Source organism: Gavia stellata, chromosome 20, assembly GCF_030936135.1.
Source record: "Gavia stellata isolate bGavSte3 chromosome 20, bGavSte3.hap2, whole genome shotgun sequence".
Taxonomy (NCBI): Eukaryota; Metazoa; Chordata; class Aves; order Gaviiformes; family Gaviidae; genus Gavia; species Gavia stellata.
The window spans coordinates 3,955,857-3,979,762 of NC_082613.1; the positions used below are offsets into that span (position 1 = coordinate 3,955,857).

The 23,906-nt window shown below is 53.3% G+C and overlaps 1 protein-coding gene across 1 annotated transcript; it reads left to right on the forward strand.

Annotated features, from left to right (window-relative positions):
* The first annotated feature begins 557 nt into the window (after positions 1-557).
* On the forward strand, positions 558-15,388 carry RBBP8NL (RBBP8 N-terminal like). Its single transcript, XM_059827359.1, has 13 exons — positions 558-624; positions 1,925-1,967; positions 2,482-2,577; positions 2,953-3,065; positions 4,152-4,224; positions 5,523-5,689; positions 6,192-6,274; positions 7,725-7,888; positions 8,953-9,766; positions 10,202-10,358; positions 12,397-12,458; positions 12,780-12,906; positions 15,270-15,388. The coding sequence occupies exons 1-13, from the start codon at positions 558-560 to the stop codon at positions 15,386-15,388; spliced, it is 2,085 nt and encodes a 694-aa protein (XP_059683342.1).
* The last annotated feature ends 8,518 nt before the right edge of the window (positions 15,389-23,906 follow it).

The following is a 23,906-nucleotide window of genomic DNA, read 5'->3' on the forward strand; positions in this document are numbered from 1 at the left end:
TGGTGCCAAAGGGTGGAGGGGTGCACAGGAGCATCTCAGGACACAGCAGGAGATGGGTCTATCAGGCTCGAGCACCAAAACTGCTGCGAGTTTTCCCACCATCAGTCCCCAGCAATGAGGTCCCATCACGAGCCCTGCACTCCCTTCCTCAAGGGGATGCCCTGCCCCACGTCATCCCAGAGAAATGCAGTTTAATCAACTCAAAAAGTAGAGGAAAAGCCTGATTTTTCAGCTGGGCTTTCAGTTCTTCCATTTTCCGAGCCATCGCTCCCTGCTTTGCCCGTGCCCCCAGCCTGGGGCTGAGGCAGGGCGGACAGGTCTGAAAATGCCTCCCCGGATGAGCCTGCTGCTGTGTGCATGTCCGTGGTTTAGCAAATGATTTCACTTTCTAAGTTTGGGTTTTGTCCTGTTTCTAAGACTTTCCGGAACACCACGTACACAAGACACTTCTCTTTTATTGGACTTTTTGTTTCTATTTTAGGCTGAAACCTGAATAATTTGAAACGAAAGGACATCCTCGCGCTGCAAGCAGCCCGGCGTGCGGCACAGCCCTGAACATGACCACGGAGAGTTTTGCAGAGTTCCTGAATAAGCTCAAGGAAATCCATGAGAAAGAGGTCCAAGGTAAGGAGACACGAGAAGCCTTAGTAAAAATTAGCGGAGGTCCATTTCTTTGTGATGCCACCTTGATCTGTTTGGTTTGAAATAACCCGAAGGAAGGAGGAGCGGGTGTGGATTAGGGAGCTTTGGGAATTAGGGCTCAGCAAGGACAACTCACGGGGACAGATGGGGACGCAGGGTCACAGCCTGGCCCTCAGGGGACCACACCATCCGATGGCACCTTGATATGATTTATCCATCTTATCCTGATGGAGAAAATCAATAACTTCTCGGACGATGAGGAGGAGTGGGAGAGAGAGGGCATTTCTGCATCCGATATCCCTGGAGATATCCCACCTGCGGGAATCCCACTTGCTCCAAGCATTAAACATGGGGGATTTGGCTCTTTTCCTGCTCCTGCTGCTGTGGCCGATGATAAAGCTGAACTGGGAGGTTTGCAGCAGTGACATGCACACCCGCTGGGCATCTTCTCTGAGCGACGTGGATTGGAGTATATTTGGATACTGAGGGATCAAAGGGAAAGTGGAAAGATGCAATAATCTGTAAGGCTGAAGCAGCAGGACTATGAGGCTCTGTTAAAGAAAACCTTTGAGTCAGGTTAGATAGTTTATTCCTCTAGGGAATAAATTATTCCTTGGGTCATACATTATTAAAAAAAGAACCATTAGGTTAAGCAACCAAACGCCAAATCCAATTGTTTTCCTATTAGAATAATTCCCAGTATCAATATTACAAACAAAACAACAGCGCTTTTGGAGGATTCTGGCTTATGAATTCATTCTTCTCTTGTGTAATTTCAAGCCATGTGAGAGTTAGAGGAAACTCTTGAGCAATTTAAACCACATGTTTACATCTACTTTGCATAAAATGGATTTGACAAGATGTAATGTCTGCAGATCCATCAACGAAAGCCGTTCTTGCTGAGCTGTAAATATCCTCCAAGATGCTTTGCAGCCCTGAGAGTTATAAAATACTGCCCACCTGGGAAATGCGTGCTGTAACGAGAAATAAGTAGAAACAAAATGAAAACAGACTTTTTGGGGGTGGGGGGGAAATGCGGACTCATTAAATAGTGGAAGTACAAAAAGCGCTCACATTTTGTACAACTTTTCCAGCTATATTAAACTGTGATAATGTTTAACACAGGCAATGTGTTATTCTTTCTTGGAAATAACATTTGTAAATTGATGAGGTTTCTGCAAAGCCAGGCACCCTCCTGAAGTTCCATCATTGCATTTTGTTTCCTAAGTGCCGGGCAATTGGCAATAAATACCCACCTCTCCATCTCTGTTAATTATTCCAGGTCTGCAAAGCAAGCTGACGGAGCTGACGACAGAGAAGTGCCGGTGAGCAACACCACGTCTGCTCTACCCACGCTGTGGCGGGACGGGGGGCGGAGGAGAGGTTACGCCACTTCATTTTCAGACCTCCCGGGCACTCCTCTGAGGCTGTCTGACTTAGACAGCACAGTTCACCTTTCCGGCTCTGCCAAATTGAAACCTTTTGGTGACTTTTTCACCATGCAAGTCCCCAGCACAGGCAGGGCTTGGGGTGAGCCCAGCCCACCTCCAGTTTACCTTCCCACTGGCAAGTGATGCTCGTGCCGGCAGGCACTTGCTCTCCTGGGAAGCAATAAAACGGGATGAAACAAGCTGCTAATTCCAAGGGCGGGTGTCGCAGGGCAGCGTCTGGGCTCAAACACATTTGTTTCCCCTCCTGCCACACAAGCCATACCGGTGTGAGCAGAACGGCGGGCTCAGGACAGAAATCCTTCCCCTTGACAGGGCACTGCAGACAAAGGCATGGATTTTGGGGAGAAATCTAGTAAATCTCTTTTCTTTATTCTGTGTCTTCAATTAGTGATGCTCAGAGAATTGAAGAGTTGTTTGCTAAAAATCACCAATTAAGAGAACAACAGAAGGTCCTTAAAGAAAATGTAAAGGTGTTGGAAAATAGGTAAGCTTTATTTTTCAATAGGGTGCTGTTCGGTGGCAGCGAGTACACCCTCCTAGGGGGAGAGTTTGGGGTTTGCTCTCTTCCCAGGAGTGGGCTGTAGCACATGAACCTCTTTTTCGCTCACACTCGGCTGCTGGGAGAGCTGGGGGAGCCCGGGCAAGCACAGAGGAGCTTTCCTAAGTTGACGGTGGCGGGACTGGATCCGGGGGGGGGTGGAAGGGCTGGGGCTGGGGCTGGGCTGCAGAGGTGATAACCCCTCTCATCAATTCTGGGTGATGGGCTGGGTGCTCACGCTTCTCTGTGGAGAGGGCAGGAGCTTATTTTCCCTATGGGAACCGTGTGGTAACAAGCTGTCGGCCGGGGGTTTTCCTCCAGGCTGCGAGCGGGTCTCTGTGACAGATGCATGGTCACCCAGGAGCTGGCGAAAAAGAAGCAGAATGAGTATGAGACCTCCCATTTCCAGAGCCTGCAGCACATCTTCATCCTCAGTACGTACTGCTGCCTGCTGTAAGCTTGGCTTTGGCTGGCTGGGTCTTTGCTCCGTTAATGCCTCTCCCAGATATTTGCACATGAGCCCCCCGCGCTGACCGGGCACCCAGGAGGGGTTTGGGGATGGGGAGAAGGGAGGCAGCCAATGCAAGTATGGGGGCCTTGAAAAACCAGATCTGACCAGGACTGTGGATGGCAGCCCACATCTCCCTCAAGCAGAGGTAACCACTTGCACAAAGCAGCGGAGCTGGAGGGTTGCAGCCCTCCTTACCTCCAGAAAAATGAGAGATGCTCATGCCGAGAGCAGCCCGGGGCTGGCCAGGCCATGTCAGCTGCCTGGAAAAAAGTCGCATTTAGCGCTGCAGAAGCAACACTCTGGCAAAGACAAGAAAGTCACAGCAGCAGCTCGGCACGGGTAAATGGAAATCAGGCAACACGTGTGATGGATCTTCTCCCGAGCCTTTGGCAGAGCTCCCAGCACCGCTCAGGCTCAGGGTGATTTTCTCTGGGGATCTGGCTGGCCCAGGGAGGGTCATGGGGATAAAGGAGATAAGGAATTAGGAGGGACGGAGAGGTGCCAGCAGCCCTTGCTTTATCTCCCCTGTTACACCGTTGCTCCCTGAGCGTAGCTTTTGAGCAGGAGCCAGCCAAGGCGGCAGCCCACCCCGCCTGGGAGCCTGCCTGCTCTCACTCGCTGCCTCCTCGCTGCGGCGCCCGGCTGCTGGGTGCTCACAGCTCCCCCCAGCCTTCACCTGATCCCCCCTGAGGCCCCCAGCCCTCCCTCTAACACAGCACCCGCTCATCAGAGTCCCACTGTCCTGCAGCCACTGCCCCGTCTGCGTCACGCTCTCCCCTCAAGCTGGATGGGCTGCAAGCAGACCCAATCCTGACCAAACCTAGGTTGGAAAGTTGCTCCCTTTTATCGCTTAGTCCCCAGGGTGTTTTCAGAGAAGGAAGGAAATTTGGCATCCCTCCGAAACCTGGTGCCGTTCCTTCCTCCTCTCCCGTGCACCCAGCAAGCTGTGAGGAGCATCAGCGCTCTGCTTGCAGTGCCTGAATCCACAGCACAACTCGTGTCTCTGCAGCTAACGAGACGAACCGCCTGAGGGAAGAGAACAAAACTCTCAAGGAAGAACTGAAGAGGCTCCAGAACCTGGAGTAAGTGCTTTCCTGGGTTTCATTCATTACGAGGGGTGTTGGTAAGAACAGAGGCATCCCTGCAGCTGAGCAGGGCTACGTCCAGACCGCGGTATCCTCAGGGGTATTTTAGCATCTAATTCCTATGGATTCCTGTAGATATTAGACACTGAAACACCCGTAATGGTCTCTAAGTTCTTGTTGACCTTTGCTCACTCCCCTGTTCACCTGCATCCAAGGGTTCAGTTTTTGGGGAACAAGGGTATTCAACACCCCACCACGGGATTCAGGGGAAGCAAAGCCCTGGGCTGCTCGCCTTGGCCATGGACCTCAGCCTGGGCTTCCGTAGATTTTCCATGGCACAAGCTCCCCTCCTGCAGCAGCCAGAGAGGGTCTGCAGGAAGCAGGCTGTGTTTTGGGGAAAGGAGAGCGACATGCAAGGGACTGAGCCAGGGTTGGGAGGGAGAAGCGATCTGCACCAACAGGTTCATATCCCAGCAAAGCGCTGTGCTGAAAGCCAAGTAACCTGCCAGGCTGGCCAATATATACAAATCAGCTCATTCCTCAAGGGTTTAAGGTCCAGAGGAATTAGCACAGAGGGATTAGTTTAGAAATGTGTTTTGTTTGGAACACAGAAGCACCATCCACTTAAAGAGAAACTATTGCTTTTACTCCCTGATTCTTCCCAAGGCCTGAGGAGTTTTGGAGCTGTAGGTTGGGCTGGGTTTGCTGAGCACCGAGTTCTCCTTTTCTGCTTTTCTGCTCTTCCCTGGGCTGCTGGATAGGAAGATTTCCAGCCAAACACCCATGTCTTGGCACCAGGGTCCAGCCAGGACGTGATCCATGACATAACCAAGATTCACATTGCCTCCCTCGTAGTGACCAAGAGCATCATCCCCACCAGCTCGATATGGTGAAGGGTGACAGCCGCCACATCCCCATGCTGAATCCACCCCTACATCAGGCTGAAAGCCCAGCCAGGGACATACAGATTCTCACAGACCTTTTGCAATAGCCGCAGTTGGGTTTTGGCTTACCCAACGTCGTGGCTTCCTGCAACGTTACCCACGGCCAGGTGGGGAAATCAGACCTTGAGCTGTTGTCCTGGCTCTGTCCCATGCTCCAGACTGCAGCTGAGCTAGCGATAAGCTGCAATGGAAGGAGATGAGTCTGAGGATCCGGTATATCCACATACATGTGTATATAAATATTTATATATCAGCCTCTATAACTCAGAGCTCCCAGCACAGTGGCTCTCAAACTGGTGATTTCCTTCTTCTACCACTTCTCATTCATTCCTGTCTTTCTCCTTTCAACAGGGACAGGACAAAGCACCCAGGAGTCACCTCCAGAGAAAGCAGCTCCACTCCCAGCTCCCCCTTGCCTTTACTGTCCCCAGCAAGCAGGAATGCCGGCAGCGAGAAAGGAGCTCACAGGGGAGCAGAAGCAGCCCACCACGACGTGCCAGGCCTCGAGCTGGGAGAAGGTGGGTGCTGCTGGCTCCCGCCACCCTCAGGGGACCTGGGGATGGGAAGAGTGACTTGAGCTGTGGTGCAAAGCTGCTCTGGGAAAGGGTCTGGAGAGCAAAGACCAAGCTATTGGCAGCTCAGATGGACACTGCCATGGCCAGAATAGCTGCTGGGGGGGAAACTGCATGTCAAGGGAGAAACACATTGCTCTGCGCTAGAGCAAAAGAGTGCTTGGGTGCCCTTACTGTAAGATGAGTGCTGTGCAGGTGTGGACCCGCCACCCATTTCATGTGGAGACCATGTCGTTGCCTTGCTGCCACCCTCATATGCAATGGAGCATACATTCAATCAGGTGGTGGCTTGAGACAGACAGAAATTTTGGCTCAAAATCCTCAATAGGAGGTGGTTGGTGCCAGCCAGCGGCGTGCTCGGGAGCCTGCGAGACTCCAGCACGCGGCAGGGCAGCCTGCAACAGCTCTGTGGGACCGTCACGGTGGCTGGTTGCGTCTTTTTTTGCAGAAAAGCCTGCAAGACAGACAAGCTCTCCAAGCAGCAGAACTTCCCCGAGCCCTGTCCTGCAAGAAGTCAGCCTCGCAGAAATGGTGAGTTGCCAGAGGCAGCCTGATGTCCTCAGGCCTTCTCCCCACCACTGTGATCATTTGAGCTGGATCAAAGGGGGTGGACTAGTATAGAGAATGAGCAGAAGGCACTTAGGGGGTAAAATAATTAGCCGGACTTGGGCAGTTTGTGATTGCCAGAGCCAAAGAGGACACTTAGCAAATGTTAGATGCATCGTCTCCGCAGAAATTGCCACTCACTGCAAGCAAAGCATTTGGAGTTTGGCACAGGCTCCTCTCCCCGCTGTGAGCATGCACATCTTTGTTTGCTCCTGTGTTTATCCTCCACGATGACATGTCTAGCATCCTTGAGTCCTCTGCCCATCGCTCTGGTGCCTCTCCCAGATGTCTTGCTGGGGAAAGGTCTGAGGAGTGAAGGACCTCGGGAGATTGTGCTGAGCTACATTTCAGTGCAGCTTATTCTGAGTTATAGAGTCAGGTCTCCATTTTCCGGGCGAGCAAGAAGTTGGAGCACTATGAATGATGGAAAAGCCAGGAGGACATGTAAACTGTGGGAGTTGTGGGTACTGAGAACAAATACACCACAGCAGCCCTGCCCAAGAGCATCACAGATGTCTCTCCATCTGCAGCATAATGAATACTGGTATTTTCAGAGGGCCTGGCATTCAGTGGTTGCCATTTTGTGCATTGATGCAAGCCTGCCATGCCTTTAAAACACAGAGAGTGTGTGTCAGCCGAGGGATGCTGAGTGATATGGTGATATTGGGCACTGGGAGATGAGACTGCAGGACCTGGAGCCCTGTTCCGGGTCGTGGGAACTCCAGCCCACATACACACCCACATAGATGCTTCTGTTTTGGCACAGCTTTGGCTTACCTGAACACCACAGAAAACTTGAAAGGGCAGGTGAAAAGGGGTTTTGGTAAGGCTGCAGGCAGGCTGTGAAGATAATTAATAGGGATCGCAGGAAGGGATGGTGACATCTGCAGATGGGCAGGGAAAAGTCAAGTCAGAACACGTGGTGAGTCTTTCATGACAGCAGATGGAGATGATGATGTCCTGGCCTCACAGCCAGGTACTCCGCTGGAAATACACCCATCAAATTAGTGCACACCAGGAGCTTGCATGAATAAAGTCTAGTGGCCTGACTAGGGGTCAGGGAATTTGCAGGGTCAAGCCACTGAATCATGGCTTGACTTGAGAGGAGACACAAGACCTCTTGGGCTACAAATCAGTGCAACCAGAAAATAAAGAGTGCTGTAGATCCCGTGAGAATACACGAAGGGGAAATTTCCTGGGAAAACCAATAAAAATATGGTTGAGCTCTTGACCAGAATCATGTCAAACAGAGCACTTAGGAGCTGTCTGTCTTGCTCACATGGGTGAAGAGCTTCCTCTCTGCTCGGCGGGGCTCCCCTTAGCCATGCGCTGCCTGGGGTGCACGGCAGAACGGACTTTCTCCCCTCTGCTGCAGGCATCCCAGAGGATCGCCAACCAGCTGCATGGAACCATTGCCCTGGTGAGACCCGGCTCCAGACCCTGCCTCCTGGAGAAAAGTCCTTCGGGGGCAGCAGTGTCCCCACCAGCAAGGAAAACTCCTCTCCCACCGGAGCGCGAGCACAGCCCCAGCCTTGAGGCGTGAGTTACCTGCTCATGGGTTGCGGTGTGGGCCTGATCCATGGCCTGTTGCAGCTGTCCCATGGGGCAGACTGCGATGAGATGGCCGGTATTCACTGCATCTGCCCACCTTCTCCTCCAGACTTCTCCCTCTCTTGGGGGGGGGGGTCTCCCAGTTTACACCAGCAAAAAAATTGCTGGAATCCAGCACGATGAGATCAGCCTCTCGTTACTCCAGCTTCATCAGACAGACCCATAAAGCAAACCAGGTGCCCCCAGCTCCAGCTGGGAGGAGAAGGACTTGCCTCATGGCAGGCAGCAATCCCTGCTCCTCCTTATCTATTCTAATGGGCTTTTCTGCAGGGCTCAGCACTTCCCTGGGGATTATCCTCCCCATTGATTTCAGAAGCGCAGAGAGCTGAGCAAAGCCAGTGAGTTCACCTGTAGAGACAGCGAATTTCCCAGAGTGGGAGTAGATCTGGGGAGCATTCCCGGGAAAAGCTCGCACACTCAGAAGCTGCCAAATAACCAGCGATAGCAGGGACTCAGTTTGCAGGGCAGGCTCATGCACCATACCAACCGTCTTAGCGTGGCTGTAAAAATCTCCCATTGAGTGAGATTAAGGGAGGGTGTGCTGTTCCTCCGTCCTGGAGGTCTTCAGGCCCACCAAGGCGCTAAGAAAGCCCAATGGGGAGTAGTTAGGATGCTTCTGGCTGTAAGGCATGGTTTGAGAAGTGACTTCTCGGCAGCAGTGCTGACATGAGCGGTCACTGCATCCCCCACTTGCTCAATGCCCTGCCTGGAGCTGCCGTGGCCCAGGGACAGGAGAGCGCTGTTGGATGGTGGGATGGTGATGGCTTCCTGCGGTGTGCACAGTGCGGAGACCCGCTGCCGGCTGCCTGACCCCCACAGCCACCGGGACCCTCCTCCCCAGCACAGCGCCCGAAGGAACCATGGTGAACAGGCCAAGAGCTGCAACAGGACATGGAAAGGACAGGAGAGACCATGCACATCATCTGCAGGAGCTGGGAAATCACAGGAAAATTCTCTAATTAACATGGTTATTTTTTTCCTGCTTCTTTTAGTTATTTAACAGCAAGCAAACCGGACTCCAAGGTTGCTCCATCCTACGAAAACCTAAAACTGACCACCCGGAGAGAACAGCTCTGCCTCCTCCACAAGCACCTTTCTCTGCACCAGCTGGGGCTGGCGAGCAACTGTACCTCGGCCGACCGGGATGGCGGTAGCTTCTCCAGCCATTTGCTCAGGGCCAAAGATGCTGATGGCAGGACACGGTCGCGTGATGCCTGGGAAGATCGTGCAGCCTTGCTGAAGCTCCCTGCTGCCATGGTGTATGTGAGGGATCAGCACCTGGAGGAGAAGCTGCACCTCCTCAAGCACAGGGAGCGGCTGCAGCATTTCCTCATGCAGCAGTGCCAGCCAGGCCAGCGGGCAGATGGAGACCCAAAGCCTGCACCCAAGGAGCGGCCCCTCTCCCCATGGCCGAGCATCACACCAGGATGCAAGGAGGAAAGGTCCTTCCTGGAGGATGCTGCAGATGGGAAGGAAGAGAAGGAGCTTTGGCTGAGCCGGGACAGCTCCGAGCTCCGAGAAAAGGTGAAGGCCGCAAGGGACGATGGTGCAGACGCGCCGCTGGATCTGTCAGACTCCGGCCGTGGCAGGGAAACAGGCTGGCACAACCGCTGGGAGCCGCGGGGGGCTGGCAGCCCACGGCCGAGCCTCAGGGAGAACCCCGCTGTGCCAGCAGCCCACGGCCCCTGCGGGAGACATGGGGCAGAGCGGGACGACTTGCGCTTTCCCTACCACTGTCCCAATGCCACCCAGGCACTGCCTGGTGCTGTCGAGGAGGAGGAGGAGGAGGAGGAGGATGCAGCTGTGGTGAGTACAGCTCACGTTAGCATCAACCGTGGCCCCTTCCCTTCCCCAGGGTGTCCGACCCTGATGCTAGCAGCATTATGACCACCATTAATGTCCCATGGGAGGATGGCTTTGCTGCATGTGAAGCCTACGAGGACATATTTGCACATGGCAAAGCCACAGCCACTCAGCCCTGGCTCTCGTTCCCCACCTCCCCTCCCCTCCGGTGCCCATGGGGTTTCCATCCAGGTCCAAGGACAGGCAGGTCCAAGGACAGCCCCGTCCCACAGATTGGTGCAGGAGGTGTGCTGGGCCCCCCTGCAACACACCACCAGTGCATAGAAACACCTCTGCGATGCTCATCCCCACAGGGGTCACAGTCATCACGTAGGGGCTGGGGACGGCCCTTTCCCCCTGCCTGGCGAAAGCAGCATTTGTGCTCCCTGTATCCTACAGCTCGCGCTCGCACGGGCACATCCGGCAAACAACTCCACACCGAGCGACACGGAGGCCCTTCCAGAGACTGGGGTGAGACCGGCTGTCAGTGCACTGAAGGGAGAAGCAGGTAAAAAGCCCGAGGCAAACATGACATTTGAGAAAGCAAGAGCAAAAGGTGCGTTTTGGTGAAGGTACAGCCGGGAGCTCTCTGTGCTGGGCTCTGCACACACCTGCAATCCCCGCCGACCGAAGCAGTAGCTAACCAGGACGGGAAACCCTTCCAGGGACCCAGGTACTCCTGGCTCTCAGCTCGTTTGGACCATCAGGGGAAATTCAGGTTTCACATTTCTGTCCTTGAGGGCTCAATTTTCAACCCTAGGGATGCGCAAAATCCAGGCTCAGTATCTATAGGGAGAAAGTAACCCCGGCTGTTCTGGAGAAAAGCCCAGTATCTCTGGCCAGCCCAGAGCAGGAGCCACCCGTGGGGTGCCCTTGCACCCCATGCAGAGCACCCTGCACTCGGCTGCTGGGTGGCACAGAGTTCTCCAGGAGCTAAAGAGGTCAGTTTAGCACCGACCCATTCACAAAACCCCCTCCACTGTGAGCCACGACAAGACAACATTGCTGCTCCAGCATTACCTGCCCCTCTCAGGGAAGCAGAAGCTCAGAAGTCACCCCAGCAAGAGGTTTGCAGAACTAGCAGTGGAAAAACCATCCCTGTCTGTGCCCCTTTGCTCCAAAGCGTGCCCCGTGCTGGTACAGCACGTAGGGTTGAGCATGGAGCAAGGGATGCTGGAACCTGCACCAGGTAGGACAGGGTGCTCTCCTCCCTTTCCCTGCTCCATTTCTCCTAAAAGCCCTTTCCATTCCCAAAACCAGCAGTGCCCTTAGTCTGGGGACACGCGGTTCTTTCTCCCTGGCCGACCGGCACGGGACATGGGTGCCAGGTTTGCCCGGCGGGTGGGAGGCAGCAGCCATGGGGAGCGGAGCGGGAAGCACGTCTGCCGAGAGCTGCTTGGTACCAGCCTTACTGGCTCGGCCAGAAAGTTGAGCTCGCCTGGATTAGTTGGTCTGGGCGTGTCGGAGCGGTTTGGGAACACTCTCCGGAGCAGGATTTTGCACGGTGGAAAAAAAAAAAAAAGGGGAGTCCTCTGTGATTTACATGCTAAGGAGATATCATCATAGCAGAAGAATTTCAGCTGATTACATTCTGGGTGTGGGAATACAGGACTTTCTTCAGTTCTCACCTTAAGGTTGACACAAAGCCTAGGAAACAATACACAAATACTTCTGCACTTTCTAGTGAACCTTAACCTGCAGAAGGATAAAATGAGGATGGGATCAGTCTACAGGGCTCTAGGAGTGCCTGAAAGCAGCACTGTCTGCTCTCCCACCTGGGCAGGGGCAGCAAGGGGGGCTGCCCTGCTGACAGTCCCCCTCTGACAAGACCTGGGTGTCAGGAGCAAGAAGTATTGAGGTCCTGGAATGCCCCTGCCCCTCAGAAGAGGGCACAGCTCCATCCCCAGCCCTTTCTGCCCCTCGACGGCCAGCACGGGTGTGCTGCTGTGGGTGCAGACAGGGTGATGCTACCGCTGGCAAGGCTCGGTCCCTGGTCCGGGCAGCCTCGCTCTGTGCAAAGTTCGGGTGCGTGTCTGGTGCGTGCAGATACGTGTCTGGGGTTGCGTAGCCTGGGGGCCTGTGTGCAGCAAAATCCTTTTGCTGGGCAGGAAAGCAGCTCTCCCACCTTTCCTTCCTCTGCAACTCGGCACCAGCAGCAAACTGGCCGAGAGCCACCAACCGGCACCAGCAGCAAACCTGACGATCGTGCATTTCGGCCTCTTTACCCAGACACATTTCTCCCCACCTGGGTCTCAAACGGGCAGGCGCAGTCTGGTGTTTGAAATACCCCTCAGCTTCCCGACCTGCACGTGGCCACAGACTTTGGGGCAGTGCTGGGAGCCTTGGGATAGCAAAGTCCTACAGATAGAGCTTTATTGGGAGCTGGTTCCCCAGCAGAGTCCTGTTGGATCTCCCATAAACATTAATTTCAAGCCACGTAGCTCGCAGTGCCTCTGCTTTGCAACACAGTTTGTTGCTGAATCTGTATTCTGCCTCGATGGCTCTCAGAGCCTGGGACATTAGCTCTGCATCTGCTCGGGAGCTTGTCGGGCCCCCCGCCAGCCAAAAAACCCCTTCCTTTTGTGTTTCCTTAGATGACGATGACGCTGAGTCTGGGAAGCAGGAATCTGATGAGCCAGACACGACAGACAGCGAGGTGTGTTTGCTCTCCTCAGCCATCAGCTTAGGCTGCCGGGTCCGAGAGGCATAAGACGCGTTGTCCCCGCCCGAGCTCACTCTGGGAGGTGATGGCTCTTCCTACATGAGGTGCCAAACCCCATTCCCACACTGTTACCCAACTTGTTGCTGAAGGATAGAGTTATCACTCTTTCCGGCTAGTCAAGAGGGTTTACGAACAACAGCGTTTGTCACCACTCCATAGCAATAGTCACAAAGGTCCCCAGCAATGCCGCTGGGCCATCAGCTCCCTGGGAAAGCAGGGTAGTTTGTAGACTGACTGCTCTTGTTATTGGTGTAGGTTGCTGCCCCGTATGAAGATGACATCCTACAAGAAGCGCAGGCTGAAGGGAAATATTTTTGCACCAAAGACAAAGCTCATGTACTGCAGAAGAAGAGAAAAAGAGGACAGGATCCCTGGACAAAAGGTAGGGAGGAGGAATTCCTTCTGGCATCAGCTAAGGGCTACAACTTCTGTTGCTTCCCAAGGGGCTCCTGTAAGAAACACCCGAGGGCACCAACTGCACTCCCTGCAGCGGAGAGGAGGGTGCTCCTCCGCTGAGTGCATGCCATGCTGCAAACAAATGTTTGCCCAAGGTGATACAGTGGAGTCTTTAGTTTCCCTGCAATAAGACATGCTGCACCGTGTTTTGGCAACGGTTGTGTCTCCAGGCAGGGGAGCCCCCGCTAATGGTTAGCCAGGGGAGCCTGGGCAGGGTGGCCAGGAGAGCACTCCCGAGCACCTAAGCTAACAGGGCTAAGTCCCTCGTGTTTGCTTAGCCGGTCGGGGAGGTGGTGATTGGAGAAGGCCAAATTCCCAGGGGTGAGTTATTGACATTCAGAGAAAGGTTTCTGCCAAGTCTGTTGATCTTCCAGTGTGGCTGTGGAGGTTTCCCTGCTGACGGAGGAATGTGTTGTACCCCTGTTTCCTAGAGGTGAATAAGCAGAAAACTGCTCCTGATAAGGGCAAGGGTAGGACAGCGTGCCTGTCAAGCCTTAAAAAGCGTTCTGTCAGAAATACCCTGCTACTAACCCCCTTTGTACTGTCAGTAAAGACATGGAAGTGTTGACCCCATTATAAATGTAGAGAGGGCTGTTGCTTAAGCATGAAGGGAGCTTGTTTAACAGGCAAGCACTGCCCCTTGCTCTGTGCCTGACCTTCGGAGGTGCCTGTTTGCTCGGGGGACACCACCGCAGCTGAGTAAGGATCACAGAACCACAGAATCATTAAGGTTGGAAAAGACCTGTAAGATTACCAAGTCCAACCACCACCCCAACCCCACCATGCCCACTGAACCATGTCCCGCAGTGCCACGTCCACACATTCTTGAACACCTCCAGGGATGGTGACTCCACCACCTCCCTGGGCAGCCTCTGCCAGTGCTTCACCGCTCTCTCAGGAAAGACATTTTTCCTAAGATCCAGCCTGAACCTCCCCTGGTGCAACTTGAGGCCATTTCCTCTTGTCCTGTCGCTTGTCACTTGGGAGAAGAGACCAACATCCCCCTCACCACAACCCCCTTTCAGGCAGTTGTAGAGAGCGATGAGGTCTCCCCTCAGCCTCCTCTTCTCCAGACTGAACAACCCCAGTTCCCTCAGCCGCTCCTCATCAGACTTGTGCTCCAGACCCCTCACCAGCTCCGTCGCCCTTCTCTGGACACGCTCCAGCACCTCAATGTCTTTCTTGGAGTGAGGGGCCCAAAACTGAACACAGGATTCGAGGTGCGGCCTCACCAGCGCCGAGTACAGGGGCACGATCCCCTCCCTGCTCCTGCTGCCCACACCATTTCTGACACAGGCCAGGATGGCGTTGGCCTTCTTGGCCACCTGGGCACACTGCTGGCTCATCTTCAGCCGACTGTTGACCAACACCCCCAGGTCCTTTTCTGTGGGGGAGCTTTCCAGCCACTCGTCCCCAAGTCTGTAGCGTTGCCTGGGGTTGTTGTGACCCAAGTGCAGGACCCGGCACTTGGCCTTGTTGAACCTCATACAATTGGCCTGGGCCCATCGATCCAGCCTGTCCAGATCCCTCTGCAGAGCCTTCCGACCCTCCAGCAGACCAACACTCCTGCCCAACTTGGTGTCATCTGCAAACTTGCTGAGGGAGCACTCGATCCCCTCATCGAGATCATCGGTAAATATATTAAACAAGACCGGTCCCAAAACTGAGCCCTGGGGGACTCCGCTTGTGACTGGCTGCCAACTGGATTTAACTCTACTCACCACAACTCTCTGGGCTCAGCCACCCAGCCAGTTTTTTATGCAGTGAGGATTTTTTTTTTTAACCAGAAGAGGATTTGCTCTACAAAACCAGCTGCTCAGAGCAATGGGGAGGGAGCTGCCCTGTGCTCCCCACGGCGGACACCATCCAACCCTCCGGGACTGGATGTGCATGTCCCAAGTGAGGGCTGGATGCCCCTGTGGCAGGAATGGGGTGATGGAGGGGCATAACCCCTCTCTCAGCATGTGGTGTGTGCCATGTACCACACTGGGAGGGGGAGAAATCCAAGAAATGCATCCCGCTGGTCTGGGTACCCTCTCAGGCACACTCCTGCCTCAGGTGGTTCTCTGCCTATTTCTGCTTCACATCTTGTTTCTGTTGCCAGGGTCACAACAGCCTCCCCCAGGCACCCATGCATCTCACGTATGAGAGAGGTTTCTCTTCATCTTTCCTTTGCGGAGTTTTGCTTCTTCCCGCGCTGTCCCTATTTTGGGATGAGGCCATGCTGACCTCGTACATGTAAATCCATTACTCTGTAGTTAACTCCTGTGGTCATCTTGCTGTTTACAGGAGCTAAGAAGTCAATGAGAGGAAGAAAGAAAGTCAAAGTGGAGCAGTGCTCAGCAGGGATCGTGAAGGAACCAGAGAACTGCTCCGCTTCCCACAATGATACCTCCAAGGAGAGCTAACAGCAGGGCAGGATGAGAAGCGTCACAGATGCTGCAGACCAAAGGAGAGGGCTCGGAGACCTCAGCATCCCACCCACGCTGGGAGAGCAGCTCCTCCTGCCGTGCTGGGCGGTAGGGAATTCGTAAGGACACATTAATGAGTAGAGCACCCTGAAAATCCTCACGCGGTGCCCTGGGAGAGGCTGGGCAAGGAAGAGCCGTGCAGGTGATACCTGGAGCAGCCAGATCACTGCTGGTGGAGCAGCGCATTCAGTGACCCCCAGCCCTGTGCCGTAGCAGACTGGTGTGAGGAAGAGGAGACGCCCTCTTTGCAGTGCTCACCCTGGATCAGGACCATGTTCTTCCCTGGGATTTCATGCAAGGAGAACGGACTACCCGGAACCCGCTCCCCATGTACGACGTCCCGGCGGCTGGCTGAAGCGTGGTGACCAAGCCGAACATCGCAGGGCCCCATGCACAAACCTGCATTGATTAAATCCCTACCCAGGTTTCATACATGTGTGGATCTCGTTTGAGCTGGAGAAAGCCCATGGTTTTCTTTTCTAGTTAAGTGAGGAGCAAGCACATGGGTGGGCAGGTGGGACATGTCCCTGGAGAGCGCAGGGAGAAGAGCATGGGAAGGGAGGGCTCGTGTGCTCCTTCTCCCCAAGGTGTCCTGCGCGCCTGGAAAAGGCAGGTGTGTGAGACCCAGCTGCGGCTCACAGCAGAGCGCCAGCTCTGCAGTTCACACTGACCTTGGCAGGATTGCTGGGAGCTTGTTTTCACATGGATAAACTGTTCGTAAACAATTTTTTCTGATGTGTTAAGCATGGGCAAGTTTTCCTTCAGCATCAAGTGACTGGGCTCTCTAGCCGGGGATGGGATGAGAAGGGCTGCCGCGAGGATCCCTGCAGCCATGACATTGCACCAGGAGCCAGGCTGGGTTGGGGGTGGATGTTTCGGGCTCAGCCCCGCGGGAACGGTTGCGGGTGGCGGGTCCAGTCGGTGTTGCGGGCCGGGCTGCTCCCAGGGTGGGGGGGATGCTGTTCAGCCCCCGGGGGGGGCACCACAGGGTCTGCCCCGGGCTGTGGAGCCAGGGGAAGGGGACTGGGGGGGCCCCGCCAGCTCCGGGAGCAGGGAAGGAGCAGGGAGGGTGTGGGGGGGTCCCGCCGGGACAGTTGCTGCCAGAATAATTCAGAGCAGCTAAACTTCCCGAGCTGAAAAATTCTTCAGACAGCTCCCGTCTTCCTTCCATCTCCACGGTTGTGCAGAGCTCGTTGGATGCCACGGGGTGTCTTCATCAGCGGCAGGGTGGCTGTGGAAGCACAGCCTCCAAATAACCCTTGGCAGAGCAGCGGGGCAGGACGGGGTGTTATATCTTGTGCAGAGCACGTGGGTTAACGCGCTCCTACCTTCACCGCGTCCCAGGTGGACTGTAACCCTTTGCCAGAGTTCATGTCCCTCGCTGATGGGTTTTTCCTCCTTGCGTTCAATCACATCTCTAAGCAGCTTCTGCTTGACACCAGGCCAGACCCCGAAAAACAGAGCGAGGGTTGACAGGTTGGGGTCACAGCAGGAATTTGTATCTCACTTGAACTGCTGTGGCAATCACTTCCCCCCGAAAAAGCCATGCAGTAGAGGCTGTGCTCGGCAGGAGAAGATCCTCTGGGCTCAACCCTTCAGTCATGGTCTGCGCCGAGGAGCAAAGTCCCAGCTTGTGAGTTATCCACTAGCAGTGGCTATTCTGGGAATCAATGTCCTGGAGGTCTGTGCTCAGAAATGCTTGAGATGTCCAGGTTATAAAGTGGTAATGGGTCGAACGGAGAAAGCAGCACCTCCATCCCCAGGACCAGCTGCGCTGGCGATGCCCCATGTCCAGGTGAAGCAGAGGAAGGCGGGTGGGCAGCGCAGGAGGGACCCTGGGGCTCTCAATGCACGACCACCCGATAGGCAGACCCCAAATTACACAGCACCTTCTCCTGGGGATCAGCTCAGCCCAGGTAACGCCCATCTCTCATTTTGCATCTCAGTGCTGTGACGTGGACACAGCGCACAGGCGCTGGCACGAAGAGGGGATGGGCAGCTGGGGGGCTGGTGGGGTTGCAGGGCTGATTCATCCCAGCTCAAAGCGTTCATCGGATCACGGCCGTGGAAAGTGGATCAGGGCCACAACTGGCACCTTCTCCTTTCGGTCCCGGGCAGCCAGCACTGCATCTGTCCCTTGCTCAGACTGACTTGCAGGGGGCAGCAATACCCGGAGCACTGGAACCCGCGTGATGAACTGGATAAATCTGTCTTTTAAAAATACCTCATCCAGAAAAAAAAAAAAGAAGTTGAAATGTAATCCCGTAAAGAGGCCCCTCAGACTGCAGGGAGGCAGCCTGGGACCAGGAGAACTGAAGGAGGGAGGGAACTTTTATGCAACTTAAAATAATCCTCTCCCTATGACAATCCCTTGATAAGCAAAACGTGCAGAAGTCCTGCCAAAAATAATGAACTCTTCAATCTCTTTTTTTTCCACAGAGATTCTTTTCCTCACATTGCACAAGACCACCACAGAATTCACCTTCATTTATTGGACCTTTATTTTCTTTTATGTTGCTTCTTGCCTTTTTCCAGCAGGCATTTTCAGCTGATGCCCCGTATCGCTGTGCAGGATGTGTTTGAGGGGCTGGCAGGGACACATAGTTCATAGTTAGGGCAATCCCGTAACTGTAAAAACAAAAAGTAGTTTTCTCAGCTCTGAGCAAAGTGCTCATCCGAGCAACCTGCTGAAATGAAATAAAACTTTATACGCTGCACTTGATCTGGCCCTGGAAACTCTGCTCCTACCCAGCCCCTGCCTTGCTGTTACACCCCACACACGTTGCAGAAACACAGATAATTGCTGAAGTCCATTAATTCTTGTAATTATGCCTGTCAGTCTCTTGTTCAAGTCATTCTTGACAGATACATGTATGTATTGATTTGGTGATATGCAGGCAGCCTCAGACTTGAACTATTCTGCTCTAAGGAAGAAATCTGAGACCTGCAAGGAAGCCCGGAGCTTCTCAAGAGATTTTCCGTATGCAGGTTCAGTTCTGCTGAAGATAACGTGTTTGCAGGAGCACACTGGGCAGCGCTCAGCCCGAGGGGCCGATCCTGCCTTTCCTGAGAGCACAGCAGCCGCTTAACAACTTCACTGGAGTTTGGCTAATGACTCCAAGGGGCATCTGTGTACCAGACCCAGCGATCTATGCTTTTTGCAGAGTTAAACCACTTTTGTTGCCACATTTCCGTTCAGCACAAGAAGGACCGTTTTACACAATGATCCCCAAAAGTCACTGAAATTACCCTTAGAGTTACAACCCACAGAGCAATAAAGCAGAAGAGAAGCTGTCCCGTGAACAGACTAGTCCTTCTGGGAGGCTGGCAGTTCCCGTTTGTTTTGTTCAGACAAATTATAGCTCTGATGTCACCAGTGACGCGATGTAGGTAGGACGCCTGGGCTGGTGAGCTGATTTCCCAGAGGACCAGGCTCAGTGCACAGCTTGGGTTCACTCGGGTCAGGGGCTGGATTTGAAACTGCACACAGTGTAAGTATTTCCGTTCACTTTTAGTCCATCCGAAATAGCAACGACTGGCTCCCTCATTGTCTGTCATGCAAAACAGTTCCAGTAACAGACTATTGCAACTCTTTTGCTTGCTGATCCTTAAGCATCTGTAGATGCTGAATCATTCTCACAGCACAGATAGCTGCTCTCAGCTTGCAGACCCCCCTCATCCTCCCTGTGCATCAGCCTCCCACTAAACTCAGCAGCAAACTGCCATTTTCAGATACTCGCTAGTCCTGATTTGTAAAATTTCATAAGAAGTAAGTTTGGGCAAGTCTACCCATGAGTAAAAATCTCCATCTCGGGAAAAAAAAATCGCCAGTGCACAAAGGTTCCTCTGTTGCACGTGTGACGGAGACGGTGCTGCGCAGGACAGTAGGAAGTCCAACGAGCTCAAAGCAAAAGGGAACTGTGCTGGGGACACAGCCAGCTGCAAGTCAGGAACCAAAAGCACCAAAAATAGAGAAATGCACACCAGATTCTTTCCTCTTACGATCTTCTGCGGTGGTATTGCCTCTATGGCGATAGGTATTTTAAAGGTGTCTTAATTCACGTCCTTTTTTTGAGGCTGAGCACCACCTTCTCTGTAGTGAAACGCTTTTAACTGAGATCTGATCAGTAAGTAATGCCCATTTATAGCGCTGGCTTTGGAAACACAGCTTCACTCCTCAGTTCACCGCAGGAAAACTCATTCCAGGCACTACTGAAGTCTTGCTTAAGTCCCGTTTTGGGGATTTAAGTGGGCTGGGCATTTTGTGTAGGTCCTTCCCAAGGTCAGATGCACCCTGCACGTGTGAAAAAGGGAGCCCGCACCCGGGCAGCCTCACGTGCAGCTCTGCGGTGCGCAGCTGGGAGCTCGGAGGGGACAGGGACAACTCGGGTGCCCAGAACAGAGCACAAGGGCAAGGATGACGCTTTTGAAAGGAGGCTGTGAAGTCATGGATAGGTTTCAGCAAGTCCAGCATGCAGTGGTGGTTCTTGGAAGGGACAGATTTGGGGAGTTCCTTTGCTCCTTTAACTTGAGCAAAGTTTATTGTAGGAATTTTTGAGCCAAAGTGCATGTTCTTCCCACATCCCTTGGGCATCACGGCTTGCTGCTCTTTCTCTGGCAGGGCTGTGCTCTTACCAAACTCGCTGCTAGATGTGCTGGTCTCCAGTGGGACCTCTCCAGAAAACACATTTTACAAGATCCTCCCATGAAAATTATTGATCCATTAATAACGGCACGTAGTGCAGCGCCGCGTGGTTCAGGGGAGTGGGTTTGATTCATTCATTCACGAATCCTCATGTAAACACGACATACATTTTTCATGAAGCGAGCACACAGCCCTCCCGAGTGCAGAGCTATATGATTAAATCAATCAGCTCCCTGTTTTTTCAATACTTTGTGTCACGCAGGAGAGCCTGAGTCATTTTCCAAGGCACACAGTTATCAGCACAGAGGTCTGTTGGCAGCATTTGCCTCCTGGGGCTCAGCATGTTATTTTGCTGTAACTGGAAATCTGCAGCGAGAGCTGAGGATTGCGTCACGCGCCGCGGGTGAGCAGCCGGGAATCCCGAGGCCACGGCCACTCCTCTCCAGCAGTGGCCAAGAGAAACCAGGACTCCCAACTGGAACAGACTGGAGGTGGATTAAAACCAGTGCAGGTTGCTCGGCTAATGTACCGGTGGGGCCAACAGCTTGAGTCACACCTCGCTCGCGGGTTTGGGATGCAGGAGGAGAGCGATGGGGATGGATGTGCCAGTGGAGAGCAGGAGTGGTCCAACATGTGAGTGCAGTTAGGAAGGGTTTCATAATTTCTTACATACATAAGATATGTAGGGAACGGTACTTCCAGGCATTTTCTGAGACTTATTAAATAGGAGGGGGAGGACATGCTCAGGAAAGCGCGTAGTCCCAAAAACACGGTGGCTGATCCTTAAATGGATGTGGTGAGTGTGAAGCTCAGCTCTAAAGAGTGCTGCTCTCCCTGGGTGTGCTGATTTAAGGAGAGGATTTAACAGGGGTGAACTGTGATAGGATCCTTGGGATAAGGACCTTGGATTAGAGCCTGCTCAGGAGAGAGGGAACAGTAAGCTCTGGGTGCACGTTGCACTTACTCGTCACCCTCCCAAGCTTCCAGAGACCACCCTGGTCCCCTGTGAGGCCTCTTGGATCCTCACCCACTCCCTCCGTAGGCTGGAAAAAAGGGTACAGAAATTTCTGGTGCCCTATCTTAATACTAGCAGTTCCTCCAACTGGAAGACTGTTCTTCTGGTTCCCAGCCTAAATATATTCATGACCTGTTTATCTTTGCCTGATTTTGGGCCATGATTTTGCAAAAAATGTAACACCCAGCCCACATATGTACTTTAAAATGCTGTCTCATATCAGATGCTTAGACCAAATCCTGCAGTTCTTGCATGCAGAAGAATCCTGGTGACTTTGGTGACTCTATTCCCCACATAATATTGGAAAAAGGGCTTGCAAGCTTGGCCCGCTCCAGACCAGCTCCTTATTCCAGCAACCCCTGACTGCTCAGACATGTATCCAGACAGCCCAGGGCCTCCTTTAAGGTAGAGCAGGGGCTCCAGGAGCAAAATGAGCGTGAGTTAGGTATTGGAGGTTCAGAGTAACGCTTTACATTTGTGCAATAACGCTGCTGTAAATGCAAAACTACCTGCCTTCCCTTTTGGCTGGGGGTTTTGCAGAAATGAAGATTGGAGCGCGCTTCAGCCCAGAACTGGAAGCTGCTGTGCAGCAGCACCGTGCAAGTCCAGCCTTTCTCCGAAACAGCATCCCTGCGTATGACTTAGGAGCATCTTCAGCCGAAACGAAGCTCAGGCCCCCTCCACCCCCCCGCTGCGGGGATTCTCTCGTTGCAGGAAACAGGGAGCAAAGATTGCTCGGGGTTGTACCCAGCCCCTGCTATTTGTGGAAATCACGCTGATGTGCCACCCATCTGTTTTAGCGGCAGATTCCTTGAAACACAGCAACATGCCCACTGTACTCACACACAGTGAGCTAGTTTGCTTGTCAGATGTAGATGAAAGCTCCCCAGCATTAACAGCAGCAACACTCAAACCGCTAAATTCAGCTTTGAAGTTAGCAACCCACTACGCTATGGAGGCTGGCTTCTTGCTGCTTCATCCTGCGCTGACTCAGTGGGACGATTTACATCCTACCGCTCTTTTTACAAGGAAAGAATGAAAAGCAAAATTTATTTTTTAAAATCCAATCTTGGGTTCTAGAGAATTGTTTGCAGCAAGCCTAGCTAGGTTTCCATGCCCATTTATTCCTCAGCTTATTTGATGAGCTTGCCAGCAAGAAGGATTTTAATTCCTTTTTATCCCAAATTATTTTTTCCGCAGCTGTGATATAAGATTATTCTGCCACATAATTTAGGCTCAAAATCTGACCTATATTGAATAGCATAAGATACGGAGGATGTTCTTGGGATTTTAAGCGGAGTTTATATTTCACTGTAGGCTTTTTAATGGAAGCCTACAAGAAAACATTGTCTTATGTTTCCTATCCTAATCCTATTATTATTATTATTATTATTAAATACTATTAATACTATAAGACAAGTGTTGATGTCCCAGTTGCAACAGTATGCAAAAAAGGATCTTGGGAAACAGCCATACGAAAAGACGCAGAACCTGTATGTGTTCTATGGGACAGTTTCAAAAGCTATCTTTTATTCAGTGCCCGTATTTCAGGTCATATCATCAGACATCAGTTTGATTGCTGGTGTAAACCGCAAGCAGTATTAGGAGTCGTCATGTAGCTTCTTTAAATGTATTTGGCAAAAGCTTTTACATACATTAATACCTGCTTAATTGTAAACATCTCCGTAGTCTCTTGTTAATGGCAAATTTGGTCTGATATGTCCGTGTCTATGGGCAAAATCCTGCTCGGGAGCACAAGCTGCTTCGGAGCATGTGAGGTGGGAAGTACAGGACTGCACAAGGGCTGTTTCGGTTTAAGAGGAACACGGAGGCCACCAGACCCACACCCCGCTGTTCACAGTGCCAGAGGCTTCATCACGCCCAGCGAAGCCCCCAAACCTCCTCTGCCAGGCCCAGTGGCACGGGCATCGTCAGTGCACATCAACATCCTCAGAGGCTGGCGGAAAGGGCAGAGCTTTCTTCCTTGGCGAGCCGTCAGAGCATCATCCCGGGATGTGGCAGACACCAGTTCAAGTGCCTAAGGGGTATGTTTATTCTGTGCAGTATAAACACACCAGTCCGGGAAGCCACGTGCTGCGCAGAAATGCCTTGAGTCACTTTGTGGAGATAAATACTAAATTCATGCTCTCCCAGATCCAGGTCTGCCTTGCCCATATACGACCCACGATCAGCGCTGCCTCAGCTTTGCTTCAGGGGCCGGGAGGCATTGGGATTCATCCCTCCGCACGGGTTCTGGGGGCTGCCGGTGAGTCTCCGGGCCGTGCAGGGTATCCACGCCATGCACGGGGATCTGCGCCCTTGGGACCAGTGGGTTGGGGTCCACCCCAGCCCCGCAAGCCGGAGGGCTGGATCCCAGGCTGCCAGGCTGGAGCGAGAGGAGTAACTGCCTTCATCTGCTTTTGTGGCAGCGGTCTGATGCGCACAGCCCATGGTTTTAGCAGATGTGTCGTCCCTGCCCGCAGGAAGGCCAGGAGACCTTGGGAACAGGCAACTGTCAGAGTCACAGGGCGTTTGGGTGGGGAGATGGAGGGAGGAGAAGTTTTAAAAAATTCATACAAAGGGACACGGCGGGTCTTCGCGTGGGGACACGGTGAGCGTTTGCGTGGGGACGTGGTGGGTGGTTGGGTGGGGACACGGTGGGCTCGGGGCTGTGGTAAGGGAGTACCCGAGGGAGGAAGGGGCTGCCTGCGTGATGGCCCCGGGGAGAAGGCCAGGGAAGGGGGTGTGCCGGGCCGCGGACGGCTCGGTTGTCGGGGCAGCCCCTGCCCAGCCGG